The sequence below is a fragment of the Micromys minutus genome, assembly GCF_963924665.1.
Source record: "Micromys minutus genome assembly, chromosome: 5".
Classification (NCBI taxonomy): domain Eukaryota; kingdom Metazoa; phylum Chordata; class Mammalia; order Rodentia; family Muridae; genus Micromys; species Micromys minutus.
In genome coordinates, this window is record NC_137974.1 from 73,933,125 (window position 1) to 73,957,835 (window position 24,711).

A 24,711-nucleotide genomic window follows, 5' to 3' on the forward strand; every position below is an offset into this window, starting at 1 on the left:
TACATAATAAAAGAAATCATCATGAAAGCTTCCAAAGGAAGGAAGCAACCAACAGTCCTACCCAGCTTTGGTGCCTATGAACACCAACAGTGAGAAGTATGGCACAATTGTCCTAAGGGTGTGTTAGTGACACACATACCTTGGCAGTAATCAACAGTTCTCTAATTGGATTTAAGACACACTCAACGAGTAACCTTTCTCCTGTTTTCCTATTGACCATGGGACATTAACTACCACTTGTCTTTGTATATCCATGACGTTTTGAATTTTTGAATGACTCTCTGGTCACAATATCACCAGAATCATAGTGTTAAAAGCAAAGCTCACTCATGAGGTGGGGTGTTAAAACATATGTACATATATAGTATACACATACATATTCGTATGCATTTGTGTCTTTGTGTAACAACAATTAATGGAAAAGATGCAGCAGATTTGAAAGAGAGTGAGGAGGGGCTGTATGGAAGTGTTGGGAGGAGGCAAGGTTAAAATCACAAAAAGTTTCACTGGTTTAATTTTTATAAGGCAATATTCTTAGACTAAAAAATGTGAAAGAAAAAATGCATGATTATGCATGTTTATGTTTATGTATGGCATATGTGCATCATGTATGCATAAGATCTATATGCCAGCATGGTTGTTGTGACAAAGACAATGAGATTGCATCTCATCCTACTAGTGGCTTTTCTTAGCCCTTTCAATGCCTTGATAATTTACAGGGCAGCGGAGCCTCTGAGGTGTGGACTTCACTTTTCACTTTGCTTAATAGGTGTCTTACTTTGCTTTCTGTTGCTCTGATAAAACCAAATTAACGTGGGTGGGGTGAGAAGAGGCTATTTGACTTACCTTTGCACATCATGATCCATAATTGCAGGAAGTTAGGACAGGAACCTGGAGGCAGGAACTGAGGCAGAGACCTTGGAGGAATGCTGCTTACTAGCTCACTTCTTCTGGCTCGATGATGTTCCTTTCTTGTATAAGGTGTATATGAATGTAGTATGTGTACAGGCACCCATGCAAGAGAGTGGAGAAGAGTGGAGGAGGCTGGAAAAGGACAGACGATCCCCTTTACCTGGAGGTACAGGTGGGTGTAAGCCACCTGTCATGGCTGCTAGAAATTAACCTGAACACCCAGTGTTTTCACTGTCTGGCTAATAAAGATTTTCTATTGGCTTAAATCCATGTACAAGTAGGGTCCCCTGGTGGTGACCCAACAACAGCTCTCTATATCAGTGGCAATGTTGTTTTGTGAGATTATAACTATTATATTTTACCTTCCAAACCTCCCATATACTCTTCCCAGCTCCCCTTCAAATCCCAGCCTTATGCCTTCTTTTATTTCACTAATTGTCATTGCATGCATGCATATGTATGTATACACACACATACACTATACACACACACATATATACACTATATATATACACACACAACATACACTATATATATATATACACACACACATACACTATATGTATATATATATACACACACTATATATACACACACACACATACTATATATATATATATACACACACACACATAACTATATATATATACACACACACATACACACACTATATATATACACACACATACACTATATATATATATATATATACACACACACATACACTATAAATATATGCACACACATACTATATATTTATACACACACACATACACTATATGTATATACATACACAAACACACATACACACTATATACACAAACTATACACACACACACACACACACACACACACACACACTTCCTAAATATACCTTGTCCAACTGGTTTAATGTTATTTGTATTTATGTTTTCAAGGATGAGTGTCTGCCACTGGACAACCAGTGGGTGTGCCCTTTCCTGGAGACCACCGATCCCCATTCCAAGTTTTTCTCAGCTGCCTATAGTTCTTAGGTCGATGTCCCCTGGGTTTTTCGTTGTCCACTTTGGTATGTCCATTAGTTCTGTCCTTGTTCAGCTTATGTTTGGGCAATTAAATTGGTAAGACTTTATGAATCTAGTTTCTGACATTACTGAGAGATAGTCTCATGGAAAACTCCCTGGTTCTTACATTCTTTCTGCCCCATCCCAAGCCTTGTGAGTAGGAGTGTTTTTTAGATGTGACTATTGAGCCTCTCTCCAGCCTTCAAAATATTTTTAAGAGAAATTTTGTTGGCAAAATTAAAGATTTTCAGGATCCAAAAGAGATTGGGTTAATTAATGAGAAGGAAATATTTTGTATGGCAAAGGTGAACACGACTAGGCATGGAAGTTAAACTCTAGAGACTTTGTCAATTATGAATAAATGTAATTATGTTCATAATCTTGTTATAATATTAAAGGGAAATTACATGTTTCCTGTTGCTGGAGTCAACATAATACATATATATATGCAACTATGTATAAACATCTATATATTTTATACACACAGGTATACGACGTGCTTGCAAATTACAGTTAAAGATGAGGTTTTGGCTGTCTTTCTTATTTGACTTCTAAATATGCTGAACTTTTTTTCCTAAGACACAGCCTCTCTACATAGCCTTGGGTGTCTTGAACTTACTATATACACTAGGCTAGCCTGAAACTAAACTGCTGGAATTAAAGGTATGTACCACAACATTCAGTTGTCTCATAGGTATTACATTCATTAAATGCTTATTCATCTGAAAAACTCCAGAATAAAATTCAGGTCAGAATAAATTAATGATGGATATTAAAAATGTGAAAAAGCAAAATCTAACCCAGAAAAAAATCATTACACAATAAAATAAAGCCATATTATACTGCATAATTCACAAATGTGCATTTGCATAATTGTAATAAGTCAAAATGTGGAGACAGACAAGGAAATCTTGCTTGAGTAAGAAGAGAAAAATTGAGGGAGAGTGCACTGGTAAGAGATAAATCCTTACTTCTCAAGAACAGAGAAGATATGGCGAGTATTTGTAACAGACCTGATTTGTAAAAGCGGGTACTTAACAGACCAGAGTTAACATTAAGCTTCACTTCCATTTGTTGTCGGGTTTAGTCACAAAATTGGACACAGGACAGATTCTGAGTGATGCCCCTCAACTGAGCTGCTCCCGCCGTGTTCATTTGTGTGCTTTTGTTGTGCTTTGTTCCTGGGGGCTGAACAACATGCTGGGCAAGCCTCGGCTGCCTGTGCTTTCTCAGACATACCTTTCTACTGAGCACTGAGCTTCTCTCTCCCAGGCCTCTACGCCCCACCCCCACCCCACCTCACCTAGTAAGTGCATGTGGGCTCATACAGGTCAGAGGACAACCTCTGGGATCCATCCTCTACTTCCATATTGTTCTGAGTCAGGACCTCTTTGCTGTTCTCCACTGTGCACAAGAGGCAGCAGATCCTGGAGTTTGCAGAGATTCTCCGGTCTTCTCCTATCCTACCAGAGGAGCTCCAGAATCACACATTACTGTGCCGGATTCTGTGAGTCCTAGGGAGTCAGACTCAGTTCTTAATGTTGTGAGGCAATCGCTTTCCCCATGGAGCCATCTCTCCAGCCCGTGTTTTTCTTGCTAAACCACGAAAGCCCACTTTGTCCCCAAGGAAGGCACAGAAACAATTATGACAATTTTCTCTTTCCACTGCCGGTGCCCCCAGTGCAGACTGAAAGGACACTGATATTGTTACTGTTTGGCATTTCCAGAATTCAGTACTTGCAGTCCATCAGTCATCAGGAAAACCAGTGGCACCCCGTGGCTGACCTGAAGCACTCACGGATCATACAAGTCATGGAGAGGTAAAGCAGCAGCTTGTAACCTTTGAAATTACAATCTGGGTGTCTACACAAGCCCACTTTATGCCCTCCACACACTACAGTTGTATAGTTTGGTCTTCACGTGGGAATCCTAACAGTGAAGCAAGAGCTGTCAGACTCTTGTTGCCTTCCTTTGAGACCCTTTTTCACTACTGGATTGCCTTGTCTAACCTTTTTTTTTTTAAGTATAGAATACAGTTTATTCAGGGCATGGGGAGTAGGGTTAAGAGGGTAGTGGAGGCAGAGAGAAAAGGAGTAGAGAAGCAGAGGCCACTCATGAGCACACAGAGGGAGGAGGGGCAAGGGGGGAGAGCAAGAGCACAAGAGAGTGAGAAAGAGGCCTTGTATAACCCTAACAGAAGAGGAAATGTCTAGTTTCACTGCAACCTGATACGCCATGGATGGTTCATATCCACTAAGGCTGGCCTTTTATCGAAGAGAAACAGAGATGAAGATGATGGGGCATGGGGGGGGGGGGTGATTGACATAAAGCAGAGGAAGGGAAAACTGTGGTCAGGATGCAAACAAATTAAAAAACAGAAAACAAGGCTCTGGGAATACCGAGGGGACAGGTATGAGAAGTCCTCCTCTCTAAATTCCATGGACCGAAATCTCAGACTGAATATAAAGCAAGCTGGGGGCGTGGGGGGGGGGGGTCCCTCCCTTTCCTAAAGACTGTGAAAACAGATCCTCCACCCCACCCCCCTTTTCCCTTAGAGACAGGACCTCATTATGTAGGTGTGAGTTGGCATGAAATTCACTAACTGACCTCTTGACTACAGGAAGTACTCTGACCTCTACCCCAGAGCCCTGAATCTGGTAATGTATCACCAAATCTAGCTTTAGATATAGTTCATACACTGCCTGCTGGCTAGTCAGGGAAACCTATCAATGGCTGACCCAGCACGGAAATGTGCGTGGTAACATATTGAACTCCGTAGTAAGATGTGCTCAGTCTCAGTAGTGGTATGACAGTTATGGGCATCATCAACCATATTCTGGCTAGATATGAAGCTAATTCCACAGGAGGGAAATTCATGCCTGGCACTGTGAACCTGGTCAAAAGCCAAGAAAGGTAACAGGCCCTAGCAGAAAACCTTTGTAAGTTTTATTAAACTGATGCTCTGTCAAACTGTCTCCTAAATACTTATGTGTTGCTCTCAAGATTAAGGGAACACTGCAGAAAAGGGGGTGGGAAGAGCGATAGATGGGGAAATATACAAAATATGGAATTCCTAACATGGCTGATGCACTTCTCAATAAGGAGTATCTATGATTATTTGCCCCAAACCAAGCCAGTCAAGAGTGCAGCATAGATGACTGTTCATTGTAGAGATGCTTTTAGAAACTGGTAGTTGGTGAGCCAGGCAGACACCATACTTCCAGGAAATGGATGCTGGGTAGCTAAGGGGAGGGAGTTGGTGAATGGATAAGAAAAAAGTACATTGTATAAGCTCTTTGCAAAAAAGTACTTTTACAAAACCAGCAACATTATTGAACTTACCATGGAGTTTTCCTGTCCTGATGTGTGAGACAGTCTCATGTATCCCAGCTGTCCTGGGACTCACCATGTGGCTGCTTCCACTCTAAACTGCTAAGACTGTGATGTGTTCCCTTGTCTGGTTTATGTGGTACTGGGGATTATACATATTAGGTTAAAAAAATTTACCAAGCCACACCCTCACACAAATGCTCTATTAATACCTAAATGAGCAATCATTAAAATTACAAATTACTGGAGAGGACTAGAGCTGCAGTTCAGTGATGAGAGGCCTTGCCTAGCATGGGCAAGGCCCTGGCCTCAACCCACAGCAATGGGGGGTGTTATAGAGAAGCCAATTTTCTCACTTAGCTTTGTTGACTTGAACATACTCCCTCCAGCTGCAGTCTCACACTCAAAAGTAACTGCCTCTCACCATGGGGCAAGCTCCTCCAGGTTGGAAACTGATGACCCTCAGTAAGTAACTCCAAGCACCACACACAGCAGGTACATAAGCACCTAAGAACTTAATGCTTCCTAGAGATTCCTAGAGGTGTCTTGGTGAGAACACTTTCACTTTCAAACGCTGTACACGTCAAGGAACAAAGTATGAACTTTTCTGTTTTTGCCACCATGTGACCTTAAAAGGTCCTATGAGAGTACACTTTGGAAACAGAATAAAATACAGGAAGCCAACATTATTCCATTTTCTATGCTGTTGGCATTTACAATGAACCCATTCTGTATTTCCAGAAGACTAACAACTCAACTACTTTATCATGTATAAGGCAGAATGGTTCCCTAACCTCAAAGATGACTTACCTACATCTTAATCCTTAGTACCTGTGAATGTAAGGTTGTGTAGCAGAGTAATGAGCTCACAGATGTCACCCATTCAGCTGACTTCCAGATAGGAAGGCATCCAGGTGGCTGGATTCACCTGTGAGGGGTCTTTTCTTGAAGTATAACACCTATTTGGAGGGTGGGGAGTTGAGGTACAACACCTTAAGGGGGCAGCCTTTTCATAGCTCCCTTTAGGCCTGCTTACTCACTGAACTCCATTAGCACTAAACCCCACTGCTGTCAATTCTGACATCTACTGAGGACCAGCTGAGATTGTGAACTAAACAACTACTAGATTCTTGGACCTTCCAGTGGTAGATGGCCATTATTGAATTAGACCTGCCTATAAGCCATCCTAATAAGTGATATGTATATTCGATAAGTCCTATTCCTCTAGGAAGTAACAACCCTAATACATCTAGACTCCCAAAAAGAGGTACACTCAATGGCTACCTCCCTCCTAGATGTGTATGGAATTTCCATCTGGAGACCTACAATGAACTACCATCACAACAGCAACAAACCTGAGCACTGAGGAGTCCCAACAAGTGATTAACACGAATTAGCCCATCTGTATAGGAACAGAGAGTGGGCATGCAGCTGGCTTCCTATTCCTACTGTCTCCATTAGCTTGCTGAGAAGGGGCTCAGGAACACTGATGGGATGAAGAGGACCTAAACATTCTTTTGCTTCCCTTGATCTTAGTTCTCAGAGCACCACTGCTAAACACATGGGGCTATGGAGGAATGTGGAGCTTGACTGGAACCCCAACTCTGACCTTGGCCAACGTCCCAGGTTCCAGATTCCTATGGTCTAAGTCAACCATTCACATATCAAGACTGGTCAAAGTTCAAATGAACCGAATGTTCAACACCATGCTTGGGGCACTCGGGCTCACTGTAGCTCTGTTTCCATTCAGCAGCTCACTAACTTTTACTTGTATCTTAGAAAACAAATCAGGTGTTAGGGTAACTCTCAAACCACATAAATCAGTAAAAGATTAACTGACAGGCCGGGTAAGAAATGCAGTCCTTCCCAATCAGTCAAACAATGATAAGCCTTAGGACTGGCCTTGTGCGAGGACTTTCTTTTCCCTCACAAGTTAACTTCCAAAATAAAAGTAGACCAAGCATTAAAAATACTTTATTTAAATGGAAATCCTTCATTTTAGAACTTTCATGATGATGATAAATTTCAGAGGCAAAGATGGGAAGAAAAAGAAAGGTAATCCTTGCAATTCAGACAAAATGTTTGACTGGATTTTCTCTAGCAAGGTTAATTTGGTTTCAAAAAAACCTGGTAATCCTCCTTTAGAAACAATTTTGTTAATTTTGTGAGGTTACTGGAATTCTTCTTCACAGGTAGGTAAGAACACTGACCGCTCTTGCCTGGGTCTCAAGTGTTAGCATCATCTGGCAGCTATTGCTTTACGTTTTAAACATCAGCACAGGATATATTTCGGGGTGTAGGTAGGTTTGGATCTAAAAGAATAACAGTCTTGTGTGTTTTCTATTTCAAGTCAAACTGGCACACTCAATTTTACAGTTGCCCTACAAACAAATCATTTTACAAAAAAAAAAAATCAAAATACATTTCACTTAAAAGTTCTGCAGCTTTACATATTTAAGTTTTCAGAAACATAATAGCAACTTGGTGGGCAACTATAAAGTTGCCTGCTGGCAGTTCTAAACACTAGCGTCTTTAGATGTGATTCATCTAAGATGTAAGAACAACCATAACTCGCTGGGGTAACATTTGACAGTGTGTCTACATATTCTTGGTTGAGTAAAAGAATAATGTCTCACGGGAAAGAAGCTTCGAAGAACCTCTTACTATAGAATTTCAAGTCACACGCACAAAGTAGGTGAGAAATTCTTTTATCATCTTTAGAATCAAAATATCCCTTAAAATATTTACATTTTACAGTAAAAAGGATAGCAAAACACAAGATCATGTACAAGCTTAAGTATTCAAGTTTCTGAAGAGCCAGAAAGGAAAGGGATATGGCCTACCACAAACTGCAGTACATGGTCAGAAACGCCTTCAATGAGCGCAGATTAAAGCAACAAATGGACTCCCTGGGCTTCTGATTCAGTCAAACACTGCCCCTAAATAGTTAGTATGGTCTGATTAGGAAGTTGCTTGGCTTTTTTGCTGCTCCTCTACATTTTCTTTAAAAACAGTGCAATTGAAAACAAATGTACAGAGCACAGATTACTTTAAAATTAGTCATTATATAAAGGACATTCACTTGAGGCAGGAAATATATTTCATAGTTAACCATATTTACCAATTAAGGAATAAAACTAAATTTCTAAGCCTTTATTGCATATTAATTAAACAAATCTTTGAATATACAGTATTGTAAAACTTTAAAAATATTAAATTCCTGTAGGTAGGACAGTGGTGTGAAGCGGTGTGTGCTGGTGCACAGGACTCTGCACCAGCACAGTTCACTCTGCCAACCACCAACAGTGAGGGTTAAGATGGCACAGTCCTACCAGGCAATATTATAAAGATACATGGAACAGTTCTGAATGTGATGCTGATATAGCCTTGAGTTTCACCTTTTGCTCTTTGCTCTGTCGGTGTGGTCCCTGTCTTTGTGGTATCGCTCTCTGTCCTTCTCCCCCTCTCTGTGCTTGCTCTTCTCTCTCTCTTTCTCCTTTTCATGCTCTTCACCTTTAGGCCTGTCCGGTTTCTTGTCTGCATTCTTACCATCTCTGTTTGCTTTCCCATCTGCTGTTCGATCGCTGTGTGATAACCGTGGTCTCTCCTTATCTTTATGTGCCTCCTCTTTGATTTTCCTGTCTCTGTCCTTTTCTTGGCTTCTGTCTCTATGTCTGTGCCTTTCAGATTCTTGTTCCCATTCCTTGTCATGACGGTCTCTTTTCAAGTGGTGGGAATCGCTGTAAAATCTCTGACGGTCTCCTTTACCCCGATTAAATGGTCTATCTGGTTGTTGTTGGTCTTGCCTACCCCAGGGGTCACTATGTCGCCTTTCTGGTCTCCGAATATCTTTTACCTGATAAAAATTTTGTGGGCCCATGAACCTTGATGCCTGTGAAATGGGCCCCATCATACGTTGTGGTTGGCCAGGGACATGAACAGGTGGCCAAGGAACCATGGGGGGATTTTGAGGAAAGCCAAAGCCTGGAGGGGGGAGTAGCGGAGGTGGCAAATGTGGTGGAAATCCAAACATACTCTGGGGAGGAAAGTTTTGGGGTCCTGGAAATGGGAATCCGGGAGGACTAGACTTAAGGTGCTGGAGGTTGGGCTGCTGTGGCCTCATAGGGGAAAAGTTTGTGCTAGCTCGGGGGCTGGTACTCCTGGAAGTGAAGTTGATGCTTTTAGAAGGAAACTCTGATTGGCAAGTATTTCCACCTTCAAAATGAGATGATGATGCAGCCGACCCTCTTCTAAACGGGTGGACGGTTTCAATGCTTTGTGTTGGAATATCCTCTTGTAAAGGATTGGCTTGCTCTGCTTGTGAAGAACTTAAGTTTTCTACAGAGGCCGAGTTTGACGCAGCTTCTGAATCATCATTCTTCTCTACACACGAGCTCTTCTCTAGAGAAGACAGTTTCCCCTCTCCACTGATGGGTTCTAAGGGTTCTTTGTTGTGTGATAGACCAGGCACAGCAAGCTTTTCTCCATTTCTGCAGCTCTCTGCATCCTTGCTTTCTGAAGTTGTCTGTTGATTTCGTCCTGCTGCTTGCCTAGGATCCCTTTTCAGGTTGATAAACTGTGGGGATCTTGTGTTAGCAACAAGACTCTCAGTGCAGCTCACGTTCCCCTCTGTGCTTCCCTTTCCCATGCTGGGCCTGCACGGAGAGTCACTTGAAATTCTACTGTCTTGCAAACTGTTCTCTTGGTCTTGGAGCAGAGGTCTTTTTAATGTTCTCTCTCTGTTTTCCACAGTCTCCTCTGGTTTTGAGGGAATTGATAAATTTGTTAAGAATGCTTCTGTAGAGACATCTGGTGGTTTCCCTCTCAGACTAAGGCTTGCCAAAGGCCCTGGAGAAGTGGAAGAAGAACCCACCAATGTAGTTTCTTCTACTCCTGAGTTTTTACCCGTAGACTCTGAAATATTTTCTGCTTTAACTTTTATCTCCTTGGTTTCACCCTCAGTCACCGCCACTTTATCTATTTTCTCAACTTTTGGGTTAGCTTGATCATTTATAAAAGGAATTTCCTTAAGAGTGCTTTGTTCTACAGCTGGCTGAGCCTGGTCATAGCCTTGACCAGTGGTGCCCAATAGGCTTTGGAGTATGTCATCCACAGGAAGAGGTTTATTTGCTAGTTCCAGAGTAGACGGTTGATTTTCCCAGCCAATTAGGACCCCAGGAAGGAACCTTAAGGGTTTTGGTGGCTCCTGCTTGGTGATTTCCATTAGCGGTTCAGCTGCTATTGGCAGGTCTTCCTGAAGAGGCTGGGGGGGCTTGTTTCTCTGCTTGTGTAACACAGTGGTAAAAGAATTGAAAAAGTCACTCTCTTCCTCTGCTGCTTCCTCTGTGGATGACTCCATTTTACTTTTCTTGTCAGGTGGCAAGGCTATTGGGCCACTCTCAGGCGTCTCGGCTGTGTGACTGGGACCTGCACTAGCGCTATGCGGTCGCTTCAGTTTCTGACGAATAATCAGGCCCAACAACAGGTTAGGTCTATGCAGCTCAAGTCCTGGAGAAAACACAAAAACATAACTGCCATAACCTAGTGGTCCTTCTCCATCATTTCATAGCTTTCACAAGCACTCATTACAAGGTAATGAATGGTGGCTACCCCGGTCATGTCATTTCTTACAGTCTGGATCCTAAGATAGAAAGCAACCATTCATTCTACTGTGGACCTACCCCTCCCACTTTATTTTAACCTCATTCTATTACCAAAACATATACCTACCAGGTCCATCAAAAGGGACGAGAGGGTGTGGAATTTTATCCGTAGCGCCCAACGGAATAAGGTACATGTCTTTAACAAGCTTCATGTTGTTAGCAGCCACACCATAGCGCTTTCTGCTACTGAAGTATGCAAACAGCAAAGTGTAAGAAATCTGATCTTCTTCAGTTACTGGTGTGAAGCGAACCACACAGATTTCCTATACAAGAGAATAACAATTAGTTAAAATACTAACCTAAAATGTACCTTGATATTTAAAAAGCTTATTAATTAGTACTCATCTAATTTTGAGTTTTAGTTTTGGTAAGACTCTAAAAACAAGCATATAACAGATCTTAACTTTTTAAGGTGATTGCCTAACTCAAGAATTGTGGTACCTATCCCTGGGGTTCTTGGCTTTATTTCAAATAAAAAAGATAATCATAACTGGTATTATTTTAGAAATGAAGGTTTCTTTTTATTCAGTCAAAATGGAAAAGGCCTGCTTCACTAAGAAGTCAATACAGACACAAGAGGGAAAACACTAGTGAGCTAAGCTATGGCCCGACCTTCTGGAATTATACACAGTTTATTAAAGATAAATGCTCTCAATTCTGAAACTAGAAAAGCCAACATTTAGAAAATCCCACACCTGTCAACAAGTGATAGGATGCACTCAAAACACAGATGTGTCAAACAATTTTGTATGAAATTACCATTAGTCTATGTTTATAATGTTTACATAATCCATAAATCATTCTATAATTATACATAAATACCCATTCTTAAGGTATTATCTTATGTATATGTTAACATTCCAAAATTCAAAAGAGCTCAAAATCTGAAACATTTCTGATCACAAGCAGTTTTGATAAGGGATATCCAAAATATCTTAATAATATCACGTAACTAATATATCCAAAGCCTAATACTACTGTGTTTAAATCATTTCAAGCTAAAGGTATGCTATAAAATACTGGGCAGTAATACACAGACACACACACACACACACACACACACACACACACACACACACACACACACACACACGGGAGGAGGGGGGCTGGGAGAGAAGTAATAGCAACCAATGTAGTAACTTATTTTTTGACCATGTAAACTCGGCTGGCCTCAAGAGGTGTGCTGGCCCTACTTCCCAGTTCAATAACATTTTAACTACTTCAATAAACTATTAAAACTATATCAATTACCTGACACAATAATAATGGGAGACTTCAACACCCCACTCTCATCAATAGACAAATCATGGAAACAGAAACTAAACAGAGACACAGCAAAACTAACACAAGTTATGAACCAAATGTATTTTACAGATATCCATAGAACATTTCATCCTAAAAGAAGATACCTTCTCTCAATATCTCATGGTACCCTCTCCAAAACTGACCATATAAAACAGGCCTTAACAGATAGAAGAAGACTAAAATAATCCCATGCAACCTATCACATCACCATGGACTAAGACTGATCTTCAATAACAACAAAAATGACAGAAAGCCCACTTACACATGGAAGCTGAACAATGCTCTACTCAATGATTACTTGGTCAAGGAAGAAATAAAGAAGTCAAAGACTTTTTTAGACTTTAATGAAAATGAAAGTACAAAATACCCAAACTTATGGGACACAATAAACGCAGTGCTAATAGGAAAATTCATAACTGAGTGCCTCCAAAAAGAAACTGGAGAAAGCATACATGAGCAACTTGACAGCACAAATGAAAGCTCTAGAACAAAAAGCAGATACACCCAAGAGGAGTAAACGGCAGAAAATAATCAAACTCAGAACAGAAATCAATCAAGTAGCAACAAAAAGAACTATACAATGAATCAACAAAACCAGGAGCTGGTTCTTTGAGAAAATCAACAAGATCCCTTATGAACAGAACACTAAGGGCTTATGCTCTAAAATCAAGAATAAGCAAACAGGACCTCTTAAAATCGCAAAGCTTCTGAAGGCAAAGAATATTGTTAATAAGACAAAATGGCAACCAACAGATTGGGAAAAGATCTTTGCCACTCTTACATCCGATAAAGCCCATGGCTGAAGAGAAGCATTACCATGATGGGGCAGAGGTTACAACTCAGTTTATAATCTCCTCTTCCTGTTACTAACAGACCTTAATCTCTGGCCGGCACATGGCCCCCTCTGCCTGACTTCTTTCCAGTTGCACACAGCTATGTGACTCAGTTCTCAGTCGTTCCATCTGCTAGTGCTGAGTGACGTGTGGATGTCTGTGCTCGATGAAAGCATGTGCTATTGGGAACAGTAAAGTGGCGAGAAGCAGCCTGGTTCCCAGTTGACCCTCCACGACCAGAGCCATAAGGCTCGAGCATCCTGACAGGAGAGAAGGCTTCTGCAGGTCTGCCCCAGTGGACTGTAGTGCAGTGTGCACTGGAGTACAGAGCATGGCTGTGCCCTCTCTGACAGGCAAACCTCATACCTACTCCAACACACTTCCTTCAGAGAATCAAGGGAAGGGTGCACTGCTTTGAGCAAATGGCTTCACTTCAGTCTGTGTATTCATACATAGAATGCACAGATGTAGAAATAGTACCTTGCTGGGACCTGAGCTCTATTAGCCTGCTTGGTCTACATATCTGTCTCCCCGGGGCTGAGATTATAAATGTGCACCTCTATATCTCATGTTATGTGTGTGCTGGGGATCAAACTTGTGTAAGACACTTTAGTAACTGAGTTGCCTATCACCTCCTAGATAGATTATGTACATTTCCAGTTTGTATTAGCTCCCGTTCGATCCTTGTGTGAGACTTTAGTTCGACTCTGGAAACATTTACATACTGGCACTGTTGAATTTACCCACCTTGGTGCCTGATGCTTTTATTTTTTCCACATAATCCCAAACTGTTTGAGGTGATATCCTGCCACCTACTTGAATACTGTCTGGTAGGTCCTATGGGTAAAAGAAAAGGTGATCAACAAAACTCAGCATCTTCACTACAATGCCAACTCTCATACATGTTTATCTCTGAGAATAATTTGAATAAAAATATAAACACGTAAACAAAGCTGAGAACATGGTAATAAAAACATGTGCTTAGCATGTGTTAAGACTCAGGGTTCAATCAATCCCCAGAACATACAAAGATTTAAACAAACTGCATCAGTAAATAAAACCCAGATAGAGAGAAACTGAGCCTATCTCAAACGCCAACTTAAATAAGTAATATTGGAAATGCAGTTACTGAGGACACACAGACATAAGCCTGAAGTCATACCAGGGCAGCACAGGTATGACAAGCACAGGGGGCACTGTGGCCAGCACCACACACAACTCAGAGACTCGGAGGTGGGCTCTGTCCAAACGGTCCGTGGCGTGCATAGCATCATTGCCTTATTTTTGTTTCGTTCTTTTTTTCCAAACAAGGTTGAAAAATGTAGCTCTAGCTGTCCTGGAACTCACTATGTAGATGAGGCTGTCCTCAAACTCCTGAGAGACCCTCCTGCCTCTGTCACCAGCGTGCTGATACTAACAGTGTGTGCCACTGTGCCTGGTGCTGTTACGCTTCCTTTTTAAGGAATCCTTAATTATTAACAGCTGAAGTTCAAATTTTATGCAATTTAATTGCAAAGTATATTTTTGCAAGAGAAAATTAACAATACAATTTTAAACGGCATACTAAATGTATATTGATATATAAATATAGTTAATCACAAAAATTTTAAACTTTATTCAATATATTCTATTTTTTCTATGAAGACCAAGGAAAAGCATGAAAGTAGAATTAAGTTTACTTAACTCATTAGTTGCTTTTAATATTAATATTTTAGCTGTAATAAAAGTAAAAGTCAGAGATGGGGTTCAGGAAACTAACCACACTGAAAGTATGGAACTGATAAAAATATCTTTATTCAAATGTAAAGGATCTGAGACTAGGACCTTATTATCCATGTAAAAGAATTAGCTTCAAAATGATCTAAAGAGAAAATAAGAATTCTAAAGGGTTATGTTCTTTTATCCTTTTTTATCTTTAAAAAGACCATTAGTGGCCTGTTTAATTTTTCTCTAGCAATATTCACATTCCTAAAATATTATGTGGAAGTCAACTGCACAAGAGCAGCACCATGTAGTCAGTCAGAGCAATGGAACGTAAAGGACCACGCTGGGGCTCAGTGACACGGGGCTTGCTGCGTCTACACTGAACTCCAGGCTGCACATTAAGATCAGAGGAGAGAGGATGAGGGTGAGACTGAGGAAAATTCTATCCTAACCAACTATAGGGAAGGATCAGATAGATGATTTAGGTGTTTTGAAATTTAAAATGAAATATCACAACTTTTGTCTTAGAATAAATGAAAAAAACTAATGGATCAAATCCACAAAGGTAATGTACACAGCTCAGTGCACTGGCTCTATCTCCTTTGATGCGTAAATGTCACACTTGCTCACTAACCACAGCATTCTGCTACACGATTTACTTCTATCTACCCGACCACAGGTCAGTGCTCTCCTGAGACTGGTACTGTGACTGCCTCAACAGTGACCGACAGACACATCGACAGTGTAGGAATTCCATTTCTTTAACAATAAAATCCTTTTTTAGGCTAACTTTGCCATAAATTTGCCAGCACTTTATGTAATATATGGGTTAAAAGACTCTTTAAATGATTATTAACAGCACGTCTCCCTGCCTATTGTTTTCAGAAACACATGCAAACCCGAGCAAGCAAAGGCAAAAAGTTCACAGTACCTCTGTTAAGTACTCAGGGGATCCAGACACAGGGTAGGCTTTGGTAACAAACTTTGCCACAGAAGGCATATTGATAAAACCTTTCCAGATGAAGTTCAATCGAGCCAGGAAGGTTGACTCAACTTCCACAGTTCCAGGCATCTCTGGACTAGAAAGGGATACTAAAGTTAGCAACCATGCCAACCAGATGACTCGGTGGTAACGATACTGGTTCCCACTGCTAAGGGCCTATCCCTGGAGTCCATATGAAGGTGGAAGGAGGGAATCAGCTCCACAAAGTTGTCATCAAATCTCCACATTAGTATCACATGTAGACGCAACAAATGTAACAAAATACCCATGCGTAAGTCCACTTTCTATAATCATTAAGTGTATCTTATGTCCAAAAAGACAATTAAAAACCGGTATCAATAATTGTCAATCAAAATAAAAGCTATCTTAATTGAACTGTCCACTCAACTCAAATGAACTCAATAAAAAGTTTGCTCTTTCAATTTATAAATTTATAATCATAACCGCACAGTCATGCTTTATAGACATCCTCCTGAACTGGCTTGAGGTAGACTAAGGTCAAAAGATGTGCATGCACAGAACAAAGGCTACATCCCCTACTCACTGAGATGGGTGTATTTAAATCATTTGTTTCTGATTTGTTTACAAAAATTTACTTGCATTTATTTCACCTGGAGTTTTGCCTGTTTGCCTATGTGACCTTGGAAACCAGAGGGGTGTCCAATCCTTTGGAACTGTAGTCATAGATGATTATGACCTGCCTTAAGGATGCTGGGAATAGAAACCAAGTCCTGTTCAGGAGTAGCCAGAGTTCGTAAATACTGAACCATCTTTCAGCCCACAACTAAGATTCTCAAAGTCATTACTTCATACTCTCAAATCTCTTAAGTCTAAAAATCCATTCAAAATAAATTAACCTCCAAAGTCCTGTTCATTTATCTCAATTGGTCTGAGGTATATATACTACTTTCTCAAAAGTCCCTAGGAGATGTCACTTTTCTGTGTTTGCGTATCTGTAAGTACAAGTAAGCATGACCGTTACAGAATTATGACTGAGAGAAAGCTACCGTGGAGTGGGAGAGAACGTTGATTTGGGAGATTCTTGTTTCTCCTCCTCAAAGAATTCAGAGGCCAGAATATTTGTAGTTGAAGACAACGCATCTGCTATACTTTCTGCTTCGTTGTCGGAATGTTTACGGGCTCCTCCTACAACAACTTTCACGGTTTTTGGAGAAAGATCATCTACAGGTGGTGCCATTCGACCTGAAGCCAGAAATACCAAAATAAACTTATTATCTGCAATTTTTAAACTTTCATGCATTTTTACTTTCAAAAGGGATGACTTCTTTGGCTTGAATATTGAGTAAATATTTCCTGGGGTAATTAATATACACCTGTGATGTTTTCTCATAGCAAGTTGTTTCACCTATTCAGAGAACCAAAGAATTTACCAATGCCACCCCCCCATCCCAGAGACCTAAGCTAACCAAAACACGGTTTCCTCACACTGTGAAGGGTTCTACCTGGACTGACTTTAATTTTCATCAGTGTTTAAACAGAAAACAGCACACGCGAATGAGAAGTTGCTGGCACCGTCATTACCTACGGAAGTGCGGTAAGGAAAGAATGCTAGCACACTAACGGGAACGGTGCGGCATAAGCCCAGTCCCAGCACTGGGGAGGCAGAGGCTGACAGATGTGAGTGGGAGGCCAGCTGCTCTACAAAGCGAGTTCTAGGACAGCCAGGGCTGTTACTCAAGGTAACTCCTCTCAAAAAAACAAACAACAACAACAACGACATTAACAAACTAAAATAAAGACACTGTGAGAACCTAAAGTAAATCTGACTCCCTGATGAATTTTCCCTAAAATACTGATAAGCTCCAGCCAGTAAAAAGAAATCTGTGTTCTGAAATTCTATTCCTAACCATAAATGCATAGCCACTAAACCTGAGCAGTGTGAAAGAGAAAATGACACTAATTTCAGACTATACTATCCAAAATGGAAAACAAACAAACAAAACCTCAAACGTTCTGAAAAGGGCAAGTAGTCCAACAGTCTTTTTAACAGATGTCTGCTGCTATGTTTCCATTCCTGTGCCTGTGGTAAAGCTCAGCTATGTCTGCTTCTGCCTTCCTAAACTGGGTCCACTCAAATGCTCCATGCGTGGGCCAGCGCTGCAGCACCCCGCACACCCCCGCACACAGCGAGCACAGCAGCAGAGCAAGCAGAACTCCCGACCTATGCATATTTTGCAGTTCAGGTCAAAAAGATGCTGTCTGTGTTGACTAGTGGTGTCTTTAGATGTGGAGTCAAGCTCTTCTTTTTGTTTCTCAGATGCTTCTGGCTTCTCCAATGACTTATTGGCTGAAGGTTCCTAACATAAGAGAAAATGAAAATTAGTTTTAACCAATGCATTTTAGCAGCAATTTTAAAAACTAAAACTGTTAATCTGTCAAAGTCAAGCCACTACATTTAAAAAGTTGTTTTTACTTTCTTTAAAACAATTAGCATTTGTTGCTTAGAATAAAATCTCAAAACAACTAATTTTTCAAAGCTTTTAATGAAACTTCAAAATGAAACTAGAAACTTGAAGGAGACTGCCCCCGCCCTAATCCACTTATTTCTTGTTTCTCTACTATACAAAAGAAAACACTTCTTAATATAATTAAAGAAAAATTACAACAGTTCTCAAATTATGCTATTTACAAAGCACCAAGGATTATTGTATCAAATACTCTCAGGACATTCACAAGCTTGTAGCAGGCAGCTATAATGCAGACAATCTGCACTCTGAGAAAAAATAAGCTCCTAAGAACCAATCCAGTAAAACAGTCTACTTTAAAATATTGTCCTGCTTTAAGAGCACGAGGCAAGCTTTTGTCCACCTTGGTGTCTGCAGCTGCGGAAAACAACAGACCCGTCCCTACCTGGATCTCCATGGCTGCCTCCTGCTCTTTCATCGGGGCGTCACTCTCGATTTCTATCTCACCTTTGTGAGTTATTTTCGTGATTGGTCGTCTTTCCACTTCTCTCTGTTCCTTCTCGATCATCTCTATGGTCTAACAGAAAATAATTTAAGGAAACATTTAAAGTGTGTGCCTTAATTAATGAGGACTGACCTAAAGAATTATAATTAACTTTCAGTTTTTTCTCTGATATAAAATACCAATAGAACCTGAGAAGTGTGAACAGGTCTTAAGAATTCAACTCTGCGCCTCAGCCACGAGAGGCTCACACTGACATTCTACAGAGAGGCAACGAGAGGCAGTGCTCAGAGTGGGGAGACACCGGATGGATACTTGAAAGCGGCTTGCATGGATCCAAAAACGAACTTAACTCATATTCCTCATCTGATGTTCTAGTATATCCCTCGAATACCAGCTTATTCAATGATCACAAAACAAACAAAAATCAGGTAACCTCCTTCTACTGTCCCTTAGGCCTGTTAACACTGTTAATTAACAGAAAGAAAAAAAAAAACTCAGCAACAACAAAGTTAGCAAGTATAACAAGAGTATGAGATAGAGCTGGCCAGAGTGTGCGTGTACACACACACACACACACACACACACACACACACACGAACTGCAAAGGTCTATCCCTTCATCTCGTTTCTTGGTTGTAAAACATCCACTAAAAAGGTCAATAGGACTAGTAAGATTGGTAGTGAATAAAGGCTCTTTATCACACAAGGAAAAGTAAAACAGTCTCATATCAAATGCAGCTAAAGCTTTTAAAGCTTCGGTAAGGCAAGTGCAAATGTGGAATGTGCAGGGAAAGATGATGCTAACATTATTTTTGAAATGAAGTGGAGGTGAGATTATATGAAATCAAAGGGAAAAAAAAGATAATACGTTTCATGAAGGTCTTGAGACCCGAAGACCACCCCAGGCACAGGCCAAGAAAGGTTAATGTCTAAGACTCAAACAAGCTCTATGAATAAAAGAATCATGTCAATTACGAAGGGCAATGCCAACCATAGTCATTTTCTAAAATGGGCAGCTAATATTTAATAACAAAAACTCAAATCATCAGTGAGTGAGTGAGTCAGTGAGTGGGTAAGTGAGCACATGAGTGTGTGAGTGAGTGAGTGAGTGTGTGAGTGAGTGAGTGAGTGTGTGAGTGAGTGAGTGAGTGTGTGAGTGAGTGAGTAGGTGAGTGAGTGGGTGAGTGGGTGAGTGAGTGGGTGAGTGAGTGAGTGGGTGAGTGGGTGAGTGAGTGGGTGAGTGAGTGAGTGAGTGGGTGAGTGGGTGAGTGAGTGGGTGAGTGAGTGGGTGGGTGAGTGAGTGGGTGGGTGAGTGGGTGAGTGAGTGAGTGGGTGAGTGGGTGAGTGAGTGAGTGGGTGAGTGGGTGAGTGAGTGAGTGAGTGGGTGAGTGAGTGGGTGAGTGAGTGAGTGGGTGAGTGAGTGAGTGGGTGAGTGAGTGAGTGGGTGAGTGAGTGGGTGGGTGAGTGGGTGAGTGGGTGAGTGAGTGGGTGAGTGGGTGAGTGAGTGGGTGGGTGAGTGAGTGGGTGGGTGAGTGGGTGAGTGAGTGAGTGAGTGGGTGAGTGAGTGGGTGAGTGAGTGGGTGGGTGAGTGGGTGAGTGAGTGAATGGATGAGTGAGTCAGTGAGTGAGCACATGAGTGAGTGAGTGAGTGAGTGAGTGAGTGAGTGTGTGAGTGAGTGAATGAGTGGGTGAGTGAGCACATGAGTGTGTGAGTGAGTGTGTGAGTGAGTGAGTGGGTGAGTGGGTGAGTGAGTGAGTGTGTGAGTGAGTGTGTGAGTGAGTGTGTGAGGGAGCAAACTTTAGCTAATCTTTAAAGACTGACCTTAAAGGTATTGTAAGTATAAATCCCAACTGAAAATTTTTGGCACCTCTGACTTTTTATTTTAAAAACTTTGGTATACAAATTAAAATGCTCCAGTTCAATCTAAGACAGCACCACATACACATAACAATATTTCTATGTATATTTACACATGATAAGTCAGGTTATCTTCCCAATACATTAATTAGTTCTAAAAGAGCCTTTCTTTCTTTTAAAATTGGCCCATGAAACCTGATAGTAATATTTTTAAAGTTTTACAAAGTTTTAGAATTGAACAGTCTGATTCATTAAGATATTAATATAACACATTCAAACTGGTTATAGAGAACACAAGTTGGTTAATGCTTATTTTCCAATTGTTCTGATTTGCAAGTAACAAATGATAAAATAACTCTCTAATATGGCGATTAGCAAACAAACAAACAACCCGAAGAGATAAAGACAGGCAATAAAATGTAAGAGTTTAGGAAGCAGAGGCTGGACAGGCTCAGAGGTTTAGGGTACTTGGTGTTCTGGCAAAAGACATTTACTCACTTCCCCAGGATCTACATGGAGGCTCACAACTATTTGTAACTCCAATTGTCTGGATTCCAAAGCTGTGATGACTAGTTTTATATCAATTTGACACATGCTACAGTTATCCAAGAGGAGGGGACCCAAACTGAGAAAAAGCTTCTACAAGATCAGTCTGTGAGCAGACAAGCTTGCAGAGAATTTTCTTAGTGATCAATGGAAGAGGGCCCAGCTCATTGTTAGGGACACAATGTGGGAACACCCTGGTCTGATGTTCCTAAGCTCTGTAAGAAAGCAGGCTGAGCAAGCTACAGAGAGCAAGCCAGGAAGCAGCACTCCTCCATGCATGGCCTCTGCCTCCAAGTTCCTGCCCTGTTTGAGTTCCTGTCTTAGTTTCTCTCAATGGGCTATGACTCAGGATACACAAACCCAAGAAACTCTTTCTTCCCCAAGTTGCTTTGGGGTTTCATCATAGCAAGAGAAACCTTAAGACATATACCTTCTTTTGACACTACATGCCCATATACACAGGAAAAACACTCATACATAAAATAAAAATAACTAAATCTTAAATAAAAAGAAAAAAAAGTGAAGTGGTACATGCCAGTAGCCTTAGCAACTTAGAGTGCTGAAGAAAGAAAATCACCTGGCCTGGCCAGAAGGGATGAGAGGGGAGGACAAAAGAGAATAGGAGAGGGGAGGTGAAGGAAGGGGAGGGGAGGTGAGGGGAGGTGAAGGAAGGGAAGGGGAGGTGAAGGAAGGGAAGGGGAGGGGAGGGGAGGGGAGGGAAGGGAAGGGGAGATGAAGGAAGGGAAGGGGAGGGGAGTAGAGGAGAGGGGAGGGGAGGTGAAGGAAGGGGAGGGGAGGTGAAGGAAGGGAAGGGGAGGGGAGGTGAAGGAAGGAAAGGGGAGGGGAGGTGAAGGAAGGAAAGGGGAGGGGAGGTGAAGGAAGGAAAGGGGAGGGGAGGTGAAGGAAGGGAAGGGGAGGGGAGGGGAGGTGAAGGAAGGGGAGGGGAGGTGAAGGAAGGGGAGGGGAGGTGAAAGAAGGAAAGGGGAGGGGAGGTGAAGGAAGGAAAGGGGAGGGGAGGGGAGGTGAAGGAAGGGGAGGGGAGGGGAGGTGAAAGAAGGGAAGGGGAGGTGAAGGAAGGGAAGGGGAGGGGAGGGGAGGGGAGGGGAGGGGAGGGGAGGGAGCAGGGAGTGAGTAGAGAATATGCATTGAAGGAGAGAAAGCCTGTTTTAGTGGCACTCTGTACGGACGGATCTTTGAGAGCCAAGCTGAACACAAAGTCCCAGATGTCTTACGTGTCTGTTCTCCCTCCGTCTCCACGCAGCTAACTCTTTGGAGGCTAGTTCTTCTGGACTCATTCTTATCAGATGATCGGGGGTTACTTCTCCTTTCAGAACTTTCTTAAAAAGTATCTATAGGATTTTAAAATAAGAAAAGAAGACACAAACATTTAGGAACAAACGAGAGGTGGTAATATGTGAACTTTCAATAATTAGACTTTCACTTTGAGATACTTTGAAGCCTGATTTATGAATATGTAATAATTTATCCTAATCTAGTGCATACAGCCTAACACCTTTGTACTCTGGAAGAGTAAAACATAAAACACATCCTATATAAAATTCAATTTGATGCCAGTGTGGTGGCCATGTCTATAATCCCAGCACTCAATCTTGAGATTGAGGCAGGAGGACAGAATTTAAGGACAGTTATACACTGACACTCTAAGCTTCTGCCCACCCACCCATGCATCCCCTAAAAAAGAAAATCCATGTAAAAATCAACATGAAAAAGTACAATGAAACCATTATACAGCTGTCCAAAAATAGTCTTAATTTGCCCCAGGACAAATTATAATAACACACCACTTCTAGAAAGGCACCGAATAAAGAGCTTTTTAGTCATGCAGTGGCATCTCTGTTTCTGTTTTTAAACATTTTTACATTTGAATCCTGGCAGGCCTGAGTGGAGACCACAGCAATGAACTAATTGCAAGGAAATCAAATCTTCATTTGATTACTGATGAACGTTTCTAGATTATATAATTTAAGAAGTTCTTGGTCCATAACAGTCTATATAATGGAGATTTGTCTTCAACACTGTTAATACATTTGAAAATATTTTAATCAATTGCACTTCCCCTAGTAGAGGAATTGTTCTCATGAACTCTGCCTAAATCCTAAATCTTCATGTTTAAACTGCCAATAAGAACTATGTACTGTTAACATATAATCTATATACACAGCTGCGTGTAACATTCCAGTCCATGCAAACAATGGTACACATTTAAAATTAACTACTTAGTGATAGATAGGGAAGGTGGCTTAGCTGCCTTTGTCTTCGTAGATACACTCTGATGTGTGCACAATGGCAAATCACCTAACGATAGCTTTTTCTTATTGTATCAACATTGTCATGTAACTACAGTTTAAACTCTATATTTACTTAACATTTTAAGAACTTTGTACATACTTGTGACAAACATTACAAAGGGAGTGACGACTAGAAAAACAAGCCTATACATCTTTAGTACACATGCAATTTTTCCCCAGTGTTTTTTATCTGCTGTTGAAATGTATGAGTTGAGAGATGACTGCATTGTAGCAAATATTAATGTGCATATTTGTATCACTGATGTGAAAACTTTTACACAGAGAGATGTCATTCTATAATCTAGAATCAACTTTAGCAGAATTTCTCAATGCACTTATGTAAATATAGCACACAAAATAATCGTATTTATATTTGGAACATTTAAAATGTTCACTGAATAATTTTGCTTAGTGTATGCAGTATAAAACTTTCTATGTGCAAACATGCATGCATACACACACACACACACAAATACATATAAACACCTTTTGGATTTTTGCTAAATCTCAAACAAGAATTCCCAAGATATAATTAAGAGAACAATAATGTTTATTAATCCACAGCTAAAATATATTTTAAAATAAAGTTCTATTTAATTTGGTAAATATATTTTAAAATATTTTTCTGGAGATAAGATGAAATGTCTCTAGCTGCACAGGGAATTCACAGCTTAGGCGATCTTGTCGGCCACAGATCCCTAGACAGTTCTGCTGTAAAGCATGTGCCATCAGGTGTGGATTTTTGTTTTTAGTTTACAACAAAATGTGACTTTTTGAGTGAGCAGTTCTACTTACAGCATTAAATAAAAATGCTTAGGCTTAACAGAGATTTTGAAGAATACTGAAGAGTAAATTTTATACTCATAACTGAGTTATGAAAAAGATAATGAAGAAAACAAAGTGCACATAAATCCAGACATGTGTGTCAATGAACGCAGCACCACTCACTGATGTATAGGAGTCCTGAGTGAGTAGCGCAGGAGCTTACTGAAATGTGCACGCAGCTCAGTTGGTACAGTGCTTGCTCAGCATGCATGCAGCTCCGGGTCTGAGTCCCAGAAACATGTCAATTGAGCACTATGGCTCAGGCCTGCACCCTAGTACTCACGAGGTGGAGGTAGAAGAATCAGAAACTTAAAGTCGTCCCTGGCTACACCCCCTTCCATGCCAGTGAGAAATGGTGCTCTCAGTAAAAAGGAGCTCAGCTGTGGAGAACAAACTTTGTGACCCGAGGCCCTGAGTTTAATCCCTAGTACCACAAGCAAACCAACCACA

General features: G+C 41.0%; 1 protein-coding gene across 1 annotated transcript in view; it reads right to left on the reverse strand.

The window, feature by feature from the left end:
• Positions 1-7,976: 7,976 nt before the first annotated feature.
• PHF3 (PHD finger protein 3) overlaps positions 7,977-24,711 on the reverse strand; it is a 65,491-nt gene continuing 48,756 nt past the window's right edge. Inside the window, exons 9-16 of the mRNA XM_080917171.1 lie at positions 22,360-22,476; positions 18,665-18,796; positions 17,976-18,111; positions 16,801-16,996; positions 15,722-15,869; positions 13,834-13,923; positions 11,016-11,211; positions 7,977-10,793 (exon numbers count right to left, since the gene is read on the reverse strand). Of these exons, the coding sequence (XP_080773297.1) occupies positions 8,680-10,793; positions 11,016-11,211; positions 13,834-13,923; positions 15,722-15,869; positions 16,801-16,996; positions 17,976-18,111; positions 18,665-18,796; positions 22,360-22,476 (3,129 nt within the window). The 3' untranslated portion in view covers positions 7,977-8,679. The remainder of the gene's footprint in view (positions 10,794-11,015; positions 11,212-13,833; positions 13,924-15,721; positions 15,870-16,800; positions 16,997-17,975; positions 18,112-18,664; positions 18,797-22,359; positions 22,477-24,711) is intronic.